The following is a 10,202-nucleotide window of genomic DNA, read 5'->3' as shown; positions in this document are numbered from 1 at the left end:
GGTCAACCTGAGCTAGAGCAAAATCCTACCTTCAAAAAAAAAAAAAAAAAAAAGAATCTGAAAGTAACATTTCAACTCAGGCTCATGTGTTGAAAACTAGATTTGGAAGTTAAAGAAAAAAATCCATTAACTCCAAAACTGTCCTTCAGGTGTTTGTATAGGTCTCTGACATGATCTCAAATAAGGACAAGGGAATATCATATAATTAGTAAAGTATAAAAAAAAAATTCAAAGCCTGGATGAGGTGGTTCATACCTTTGATCCCAGCACTCAGGGATGCAGAGGAAGGAGGATTACTGTGAGTCCAAGCCCAGCCTGAGATTAGATAGTGAATTCCAGGTCAGCCTGGGCTAAAGGGGGAACCTACCTCAAAAAAATAAATAAAATAAAATAAATAAAATTTTAAAAAAGTATCCAAGGCAGAAACAGGTTTCAGGAACAATTTACATGTATTTGCTGCTGACTGAACAAACACACAAACTTCAAGCACAGCAGAAGTTAAGAGTCTTTACAGTGCAGCCATTTCTTGCCATCAGCTACAGGTGGTCGGTGAAGAGTAACTTGAGGCTCATCTTCCAGTGGAGGGAGGCCCCAGCTCTGGGCAAAGGTGGTGAGTGGACCCAGTCCTTGCGAACCTCCAAGGTGAAGACCTACTCCTGGGTCTCGTACTTGTGCTTGATGTGTTTCCACAGCTTCTGCGTTTAAAACACAAGACCCGTAACTGTAGCCTTTGTTCTCGCATTTTGCAATCACTCACAATTCCCAACTGAAGCTTGAGAGAAACTAATGCCACATTCTGATTAACAAGTACACTTGTGAGGCTGAAAGGATGGCTTAGTGGTCAAGGTGTTTAACTGCGAAGCCGAAGGACCCTGGTTCAATTCCCCAGGACCCACGTTAGCCAGATGCACAGGGGACATACGCATCTGGAGTTCCTTTGCAATGGCTGGAGGCCCTGGCGTGCCCATTCTCTCTTTCTCTCCCTCTTTCTCTGTCAAATAAATTAAAATACGATTGTGGAGTTGGGCATGACGGTGTATGCCTTTAATCATTTGCAGTTCAAGAGGCCTTCTTGGATTCCTCTCTTTCTCTCAAAAAGAAATATTTAAATAAAATTTTTAATTAAAAAGGTACTTCTCTTTTTCTTTCTTTCTTTTTCTTTTTTTTTTTTTGAAGTAGGGTCTCACTCTAGCACAGGCTGACCTGGGATTCACTAAGTAGTCTCAGGCTGGCCTCTAACTCACAGCAACCCTCCTACCTCTGCCTCTCAAGTGCTGGGATTAAAGGTGTGCACCACTACATCCAGCTCTCTCGCTCTCTTTTTAAAATAAATTTTTTTGGTTTTTTTTTTTTTTTTTGGAGGTAGGGTCTCACTCTGGCCCAGGCTGACCTGGAACTCACTATGTAGTCTCAGTGTAGCCTCGAACTCATGGCGATCCTACCTCTGCCTCCCGAGTGCTGGATTAAAGGTGTGCACCACCACGCCCAGCTAAAATAATTTAAAAAAATATTTTGAGAAATCTCCAGATGCATGCAACCCTTGGTGCATCTGGCTTACATGGGTCCTGGAGAATCAAACAATGATCCTTTGGCTTTGCAGGCAAACACTTTGACTGCTAAGTCATCTTTCCAGCCTTCTTTTGTTTTTTTGAGATAGTATCTCACTCTAGCCCAGGCTGATCTGGAATTCACTATGTAATCTCAGGGTGGCCTTGAACTCCCAGAAATCCTCCTACCTCTGCCTCCTCAGTGCTGGCATTAAAGGCATGCACCAACCCTGGCCTTCTTTTTCTTTCTTTCTTTTTTTTTGGGGGGGGGGGTTGAGGTAGGGTCTCACTCTAGCCCAGGCTGACCTGGAATTCACTATGTAGTCTCAGAGTGGCCTTGAACTCATAGCAATCTTCCTATCTCTTCCTCCCGATTGCTGGGATTAAAGGCATGTGCCACCATACCTGGCTTCTTTCTCCTTTCTATGAACAAATATCCAACCAGAGGCAACCCATGGCAGGAAAAGGGTTTAATTTGGCTTGCAGTTTTGAAGGGAAGCGTCATCATGGTAAGGAAGGCACAGAGGCAGAAGCGGGCAGCCTGCATCACACTGCAGCAGAGACAGGAGGCAGAGAGTGGTGAATGCTGGTGTTAAACCAGCTCTCTCCTTTTAATGTAGTCCAAGACTCAGGCCCACAGAATGATGCCACCCATAATTAAGGTGGGTTTTCCCACCTCACTCAACCTAATTAAGACAGCCTTTGAGCATGCCTGTGGGAGACTAACAATCTACTCAGCAGGCGATTGTAGGTCCAAGAGTTCAAGGCCAGTATGGGTCATAGAGCAAACCCATATTTCAAAACAAACAAAATTCCATGTTCTCATTCACACCGTAAAGTAAGAGAAACATTTTTTTTTTTTTTTCATTTTTCGAAGTAGGATTTTTGCTCTAGCCCAGGCTAACCTGGAATTCACTCTGTAGTCTCAGGGTGGCCTCAAACTCATGGGGATCCTCCTACCTCTGCCTCCGGAGTGCTAGGATTAAAGGCATGTGCCACTATGCTCAGCTATCAATATTGGTTTTATAGGAAACTGAAGTAGAGATTGAAGGAATGGCCCTAGACCTCCACTTATGAAGAAACAGAACCTGGAAGATGTCATGGTTCTTTAACTCAGTTATTACACAGGAGGTCCTGGGCACATAATCCCCAAATACCTCACACTGAGCTATTTAAAAAAAAATTTTTTTCTTAGAGCTAAACTGGCTATAATTCTCATTCCAAAAGGCACGAAAAAAATGGATGAGTTATGACAGGTTGTTTTTTTTTTTTTTAAAGGCAGAATCTCTCTAGCTCAGGCTGACCTGGAATTCACTATGTAGCCTCAGGGTGGCTTCAAACTCACAGTGATACTCTTAAATCTGCCTCCCAAGTGCTGGGATCAAAGGCATGCACCACCATGCTGGGCTTATGACAAGGTTCTAAAATGCCTTCAGATCAGTGAGCACAGCCAATAGAAATGCTTACGAAAGATAGCAATGACAGCACTTCATATAGGGGGTAAAGTGTCCTGGCCACAGGCATTAGTAGCTAGAACCATTCTGGGCTGCAGAGTTAGGCCACCCTGAATTGAATGAAAACAAGTGAATGGTGGAACCAGGGCTGGCTATCTGTATGTGGCCTTTCCCAGCACAGCTACAATTTCATGATATAAAGCATGAAAAGAACCTAGCACAGGGCTACACTGGTACAACACATGTCAAAAAACATTTCTATTTCCTGGGCTGGAGAGCTGGCTTAGCGGTTAAGCGCTTACCTGTGCAGTCTGAGGACCCTGGTTCAAGGCTCGATTCCCCAGGACCCACATAAGCCAGATGCACAAGGTGGTGCATGCATCTGAAGTTCCTTTGCAGTGGCTGCAGAGCGTGGGGCACCCATTCTCTCTCTCTCTGTCTGTCTCTTTCTCTCTCTGGCTGCCACTCTCAAATAAACAAACAAAAATTCTTAAAAAAAAGATTTCTATTTCCTACTTTATCTTCCCACTTTCTCCTAAGGGATGCAATAAAAGCTGCTTTGTAGTGGTATCATATACAAGACACTGTGGCACCTTCTCTGTATTCCCTGAGGTAGCTGACTTCTAGAATCTCCATTTCACAGATAAAACTGCAGCTCAGAGAGGTTACAAAACTTATTCAACTTAATGCCACGGTTATTATTAAATAGCAAGTCCCAGAATTCTCAGCCAAGGATCTTTAATTTCACAGTTTCCTACCCTTAACCAGTAACAACAAGCTGCCTGTGTGGGAGGCTGTGGCAACTGAAAGATTACGTTTTCCAGAAGAGTCTCACTCTAGCCCAGGCTAACCTAGAACTCATTCCATAGTCCCAGACTCCTCTTGAACTCACAATTCTCCTACCTTTGCCTCCTGCGTGCTGAGACTGAAAAATTACTTTTAAAAGGTCAGCCACACTGTCTAAGTAAATGCCCTTTCCATAGGCCTGCCTGCTCAAATCTGCCCTTGAACCTGTCAGAGACAAGGGTTGGGTTTCCACCCCTGACTTATGGGTTTGTGGACCTAGCTTAAGTCCTTTGTTCTCACTCAGACTTCTATAGCTTTATTTTTTAATATTTATTTGCAAGGAGAGAGAGACAGACCACTGCAAATGAACTCCACATGCATGTGCCACCTTGACTTTATATGGGTACTGGGGACTCGAACCTGGGTTCTTTAGGCCTCGCAGGCGAGCGTCTTAACCGCTGAGCCACCTTTCCGACCCAACTTTTAGCTTTTGCTTCTGTAAATGGACAAATGGAGTATGTGCGATAGGACATTAACAATACTTACAAGCCCTGCAATATGGGATCTGCTGACCTCATGTAAGGTTTTAGGACTCACACTAGACCTGACTGTAGTCCCGAGACTGAAGAGGGTCAAGATTCTCCCCCTTTTCCTGGTAAAGGTGGCCTGAGTCCCGTGCCCCCCTCCCCCCCTTTCCCACTGTCACCATTCAGGCAGGCCCAAGGTCAGGATGTCCCAGCCCCTCACCCCCTCGTTGATGTGCTCGTAGAACGCGTCCGCGCCTTGATCGAAGGCACGCTCGAAGAACAGGGCGCCCACCGCGATAGTGAGGGCGAAGGTGGAAGTCCTGCGGAACAGCAGGGAGTACAGATTCGCGGTAAAGCCCGGACCCGCCATGTTCCCTCGATGCCGAGCTCGCGCCACCGCGCCTGCGCCGAGGCCGCTGACTGCCTTCGACCGCGCGCTGCCTTATGGGATTTGTAGTTCCTCTGTATTGGTCACATTTTTTTTTTTTTTGGACGAAGGTAATTGATACAGGAACAGGAGAACAAACTTTTATAATACTCAGATCCGCATAGCCAAAGATAATAATTTGATGATAATTTATTAGTCAGGTTCCCCTCTCAATCATTTCTTGATACTTCAATTTTTTTGAACTACAAGTCCCAAAAGCCATCGCGCTTCCCCCATCTCCCCCCGCGCGGTCTCAGCCTTGTCTGAAGGGTGGGCCGATCCTCAAGGAAGGACTACGAATCCCTGCAAGCATAGCGCGACCCAGGAGGAGGAGCTCAGAGCGGTCCAGCCTTGAAGAGCCAGGTACCTTTGGCGGGACGTCGGGGGTCGGTCGGTCTCTTCTAGTCTCCTTCCCTACACCGAGAAACAGGCTCTTCGTTCTAAATCCGCGAGCTCTACCATTTTCTGGCATAGCGGAATGGGATGAGGGGCGAGGAAAATCGTGGCTTCCGTGACCCGAACTCCTCTCTGCCTGTCTTCTCTACTTGCCCCGGAGTGTAGGGCTGGAGGTGGGCAAAAGTCGTGTCCCAGGAGCCTACATCCTTCAGCCACTCCCCAGGAGAAGTGACAAATTCTGCCTGTCTTCCCACCTCCTGGTCTTTGAAGCCAAGAGCCCTGGCCTAGAAGGCAGGCGACCAAGGGCCATTCATTTCTTCTTGGGGACAGAAAGAACCAAGGGTTTTGGAAGAAGGGGCTGGAGAGAGAGGGCTCAGTGTTTTAACGTACATGCCTGAGAAGCCGTAAGGGTCCAGGTTCGATTGCCCACAGTACTGATGCAAGCCAAATGCACAAGGTGGAATAAGAAAGTATAAATGTTTGATCAGCGACTCCTTTGGGGCCTGAGCTGGTCCCCAAGTAGGTGTTAGGAGTGTGTGGGGACGTTTGGAGAGGCCCCATTGCTTCTGGAAACTAGTGTTTTTTCGTTGTTGGGCTGGTGGTGGGGTTGCAGATTTAGCCTGGATGACTGCGTTTTCGGATGACACTTGACTGGAGACCTAATTATATAGTAGCAGCTCCAACAGGAAGAAAACATGGGTGCAAAGGCCGCTGCAGTCCTGGGATGTTTGTGAGGAAGTACAGTGAAATATGAAGAGGAGTTAGCTTGAGTCTGTCCTTGGAACCTATAGTTAAGGAGTCATTTATTTTCCCAGTGACATTAGGAAGTCACTGAAGGGTTTTAAGTAGGAATGAGACAAGATCTAATTTACATTTTAATGTCATAATTCTGTTTGTTTATTTATTTATAGATTTATTTGAGATAAAGAATGAGCACACCACAGCTTTAAGTTGCTGCAAACTCCAGATGCATGTGCCACCATGTATAACTGGCTTACTTGGATCCTGGAGAATCAGACCTGGGTCCTTTGATTTTGCAGGCAAATGCTTATCTGCTAAGCCATTTCCCCAGCACAGTGTCATCCTTCTGACTGCTCCCTGGAGGTTGGACTGAAGAGAGAAAGTTGTTGAGTGGATCAGGACAGTGATTTGGAGTGTGGATTGGAGTAGTGATCAGATTTAGGGTGTATCTGGGGTCTAGGGAAGATAGAACAAGGTAGAAGATGTATGCAAGAAAGAGGAATTTAGAACATCTAGAGAGAAGATCAAGTTTTAACCTCTGACTCCCTAGCCCCTGTTTTAAATATTTTATTTATTTATTTTTGTTTTTTTAAGGTAGCCCAGGCTGACCTGGAATTAATTCATTGTATAGTCTCAGGGTGGCCTCAAACTCACAGCAATCTTCCTATCTCTGCCCCCCAAGTGCTGGGATTAAAGACATGTGCCACCATCCCCAGCTTAATACTTTATTTTTATTTATTTATTTATTTATTTATTTATTTATTTGAGAGAATGGCTGTGCCAGGGCCTTGAGCCACTACAAACGAACTTCAGATGTATGTGCCATCTGGTGCATCTGGCTTATGTGGGTACTGGGGAATCAAACCTGGGCTCTTAGGCTTTAAAGGCAAGCACCTTAACTGCTAGGTCATCGTTCCAGCCCCCTGGGCTATATTTTGTTTTATTTATTTATTTTGTTGTTATCATTGTTGTTGTTTGGTTTTTAGAGGTAGGGTCTCACACTAGCCCAGGCTGACCTGGAATTCCCTATGTAGTCTCAGGGTGGCCTTGAGTTCACAGTGATCCTCCTACCTCTGCCTCCCAGTGCTGGGATTAAAGGTGTGCTCCACCATGCCCAGTTCAGAACTTTTAATATGCAACCATGTCCAGCTGTTGTTCTTTGTAGGCTATTTAAAATATGGCCCAAAGCTGGGCGTGGTGGTGCACGCCTTTAATCCCAGCACTCCACAGGTAGGAGGATCACTGTGAACTCAAGGCCACCCTGAGACTACATAGGGAATTCCAGGTCAGCCTAGGCTAGAGTGAGACCCTACCTCAAAAAAAAAAAAAAAAGAAAGAAAGTTCTGGGTCAGCCTGAGCTATTTGAGACCCTGTCTCAAAAAGAAAAAAAAAAAAAATCTTTCAACTGGGAAATTATTCTTCACAAAATTTTAGGAAAATAAGAGAAATGACCCTAGCTTTTCCTTTGATTAAGGTTTGAACTCATGTTCGACAAACTAACTTCCTCTAGATACTCAGCCCTACTTATAGTTTAATTACATTCCTTCAACCTTTAACTCAACTTATAATTTTACTATATTTGAGTTTATTTTATTTAAAAAAATTTTGGTTTTGTCCATGTATGTATTCCCTCCCGTAGAGTAGGCCTCTAGTCCAATTAGAGAGCAGTTGGTTTCCCCCAGAGCAGACATGTCACTATTGCACCCATTCAGTCATTTGGCCTGACTGGCCAAACTTGAGGCTTCCAGTGTCCACTGCTTTCACCACTGATGGCTTCTGTCTCTCATAGGGCTGTATGCAGTGCAGCTTTTTCCAGATTTCAGTTGGCTGGTCTACAGGGAGAAGGTTTTCAGCTCAGTACCAGCTTGATTTCTCAGTGACCTTGCCGCCCAGGCATGTGAAGTCTTCAGCAATAAGGTCTTAACATCTGTTATTTGTGGGAAATCAAGGGCCTTGGCAATAGCCTGTAATATTTTGGAGGCAGCAAGGACCTCCCTGGCCAACAACTCACTGGAAGGTATTCCATCCCTGGCACTGAAAATTTTCTAGTAGCAATCTATGGCTTCTGGATATGCCATTATCCAAAAAGTAGGCTTTCCTAAGTCTTACTCTGAGTATCTTGAATTTTGATTGCCCCTCCCCCACCCTTCTCTTATTCAGTCCCTTCCCTTGGCCTCACTTACGCCATTCCACTCCCTGAGATCTGTTCATATATATATATATGGTACAATACCATCCCCTAAAGTCCTTCCCTTGTAGCCTTTTTCTAGCTTCCTGGCCTCTGCTACCAATTTTTGGCTCCGGCTCACACACAAGTCTAAACATTTGTAGCTCCGATCAACATATGAGAGAGAACATGTGACATTTGGCTTTATGGTCCTGGGCTACCTCACTTAGTATAATCCTTTCCAGATCCATCCATTTCCCTGAAAATTTCATCATTTCATTTTTCTTTACCACTGAATAGAACTCCATTGTGTAAATGTACCACATTTTAATGATCCAGTCATGTATTGAGGGACATCTAGGCTGGTTCCATTTCCTAGCTATTGTGAATAGAGGAGCAGTAAACATGGTTGTGCAAGTATTCGAGGTTCTTTTTAATATTAAGGATTCTTTTTAATACCCATTTTGTGGTTTGTTTGCTTGATTTTTTAAAACACTTTTTCCTGGTTTATTTTTATTTATTTATTTATTAGAGAGAGAGGGTGAGAATGAAAATGAGCACATCAGGACCTCTGGCCACTGCAAACAAACTCCATGTGCATCTGGCTTATGTGGGACCTGAAGAATCGAACCTGGGTCCATAGGTTTCACAGGCAAGCGCTTTAACTGCTAAGCCATCTTTACAGCCCTTGATTGATTGATTGATTGATTGATTTCTTCTTCTTCTTCTTCTTCTTTTTTTTTTTTTTTTTTGATTTTTAGAGATAGTGTCTCTCTGTATCCCAGGGTGACCTGGAATTATATACAGACTGGCCTTGAATTCATACCAATTCTCCTACCTCAGCCTCCCAAGTGCTGGGATTAAAAGTGTTTGCCACCACACCTGGAAGAGAGAAGGAGATTGGTTGGCTGGGGGGAGGGTGCATATATGGGCACTCCATGGCCTGGTGTCAGTGCAAACGAACTCCAGCTGCATATACCATTTTGTGTATCTGGCTCCACTGAGCCATCTCTCCAGCCCTTGACTGTTTTTTTGTTTGTTTGTTTGTTTTTTCCAGGTAGGGTTTCACCCTCATCCAGGCTGACCTGGAATTCACTCTGTAGTCTCAGGGTAGCCTCGAACTCATAGTGATCCTCCCATCTCTGCCTCCCAAGTGCTGGGATTAAAGACGTGCCCCATCACACCCAGCTTTGACTGATTGTTTTTGAGACAGGGTGAGGCTGTATATAGATAGCATAGTCTGACCTGGACCCTCCTACCTCCGATTCCAAAGTGCTAGGGTTTAATGATTGTGGGTCATATGCCTAGCTTTAACTGGTTATTACTAAACTTAGGACAGGAGAATTAGTATAGTGAGTTTGATTGATTCTTCTACCTCTTTTCAATTCTAAAGTTTTTTGGAATATGACAAGACACTTACCCAGCAAGAAAACAATTTTTCCACTCTGTAAATTGTTCTTTGCATAAAATTGGGGCCACCGTTTCTATGAACTGAGGTATTCATAATCAGACTGATTTCTGCCTAGAATACAAATCCTTAGGCCTATGTCTAGTCAAAATGACTTCTTAACAGAGGCAGCTGCCTTTAAAATTTAGGGGGAATTTTATTTATCTAGGCTTTGTTTTTCAGGGTAACATAGACTTACTGGCTAACAGACTCCTGGGCCCCTCTCCAGAATTTCTTGGACTTGATCCAAGACACATCCCCCCGTCCCCCAGGGGCTGGAGAGGATAATTAGGTATAGAATCCAGGGCCACACCTCCTGAGCCAGGAGACTTCATTTTCATTAAGGTTCCCACTTGGGAACCATGGATTTTTTTTCTTTTGGTTTTTCCAGGTAGGGTTTCATTATCTGTGGTGGTTTGATTCAGGTGTCCCCCATAAACTTAGGTGTTCTGAATGCTAGGTTCCCAGCTGATGGAGATTTGGGAATGAACGCTTCCTGGAGGGAGTATATTTTTGGGGGCAGGCTTATGAGTGTTATAGCCAGTGTCCCCATGCCAGTATGTGGCACACTCTCCTGTTGCTATTGTCTGCCTGATGTTGGCCAAGGGGTGATGTCCACCCTCTGCTCATGCCATTGTTTTCCCCTGCCATCATGGAGCTTCCCCTCGAACCTATAAGCCAAAATAAACCTCTTTTCCCCCACAAGCTGC

General features: G+C 44.6%; 2 protein-coding genes across 3 annotated transcripts in view; one reads left to right on the top strand and one right to left on the bottom strand.

Annotated features, from left to right (window-relative positions):
* Positions 1-430: 430 nt before the first annotated feature.
* On the bottom strand, positions 431-4,720 carry LOC101616543 (cytochrome b-c1 complex subunit 9). 2 transcript variants are annotated; one of them, XM_045132909.1, is made up of 2 exons: positions 4,494-4,720; positions 431-695 (listed from the first exon to the last, which is right to left on the bottom strand). In XM_045132909.1, coding segments are annotated over exons 1-2 (192 nt in total). In that variant the 5' UTR covers positions 4,685-4,720; the 3' UTR covers positions 431-694. The 2 variants fall into 2 exon arrangements, with proteins under 2 accessions (XP_044988844.1, XP_004664111.1); XM_004664054.2 differs by having other exon boundaries at positions 4,535-4,720.
* Positions 4,721-4,999: 279 nt separating this feature from the next.
* The window catches only part of Zmat5 (zinc finger matrin-type 5), a 35,065-nt gene continuing 29,862 nt past the window's right edge, over positions 5,000-10,202 (top strand). The window contains exon 1 of the mRNA XM_004664053.3: positions 5,000-5,104. The gene's annotated coding sequence lies outside the window, so the exon portion shown is untranslated. The remainder of the gene's footprint in view (positions 5,105-10,202) is intronic.

The sequence above is a fragment of the Jaculus jaculus genome, chromosome 13 (assembly GCF_020740685.1).
Source record: "Jaculus jaculus isolate mJacJac1 chromosome 13, mJacJac1.mat.Y.cur, whole genome shotgun sequence".
Classification (NCBI taxonomy): Eukaryota; Metazoa; Chordata; class Mammalia; order Rodentia; family Dipodidae; genus Jaculus; species Jaculus jaculus.
Note: the sequence above shows the minus strand (reverse complement) of the source record. Positions and strands in the feature narration are given on the sequence as shown.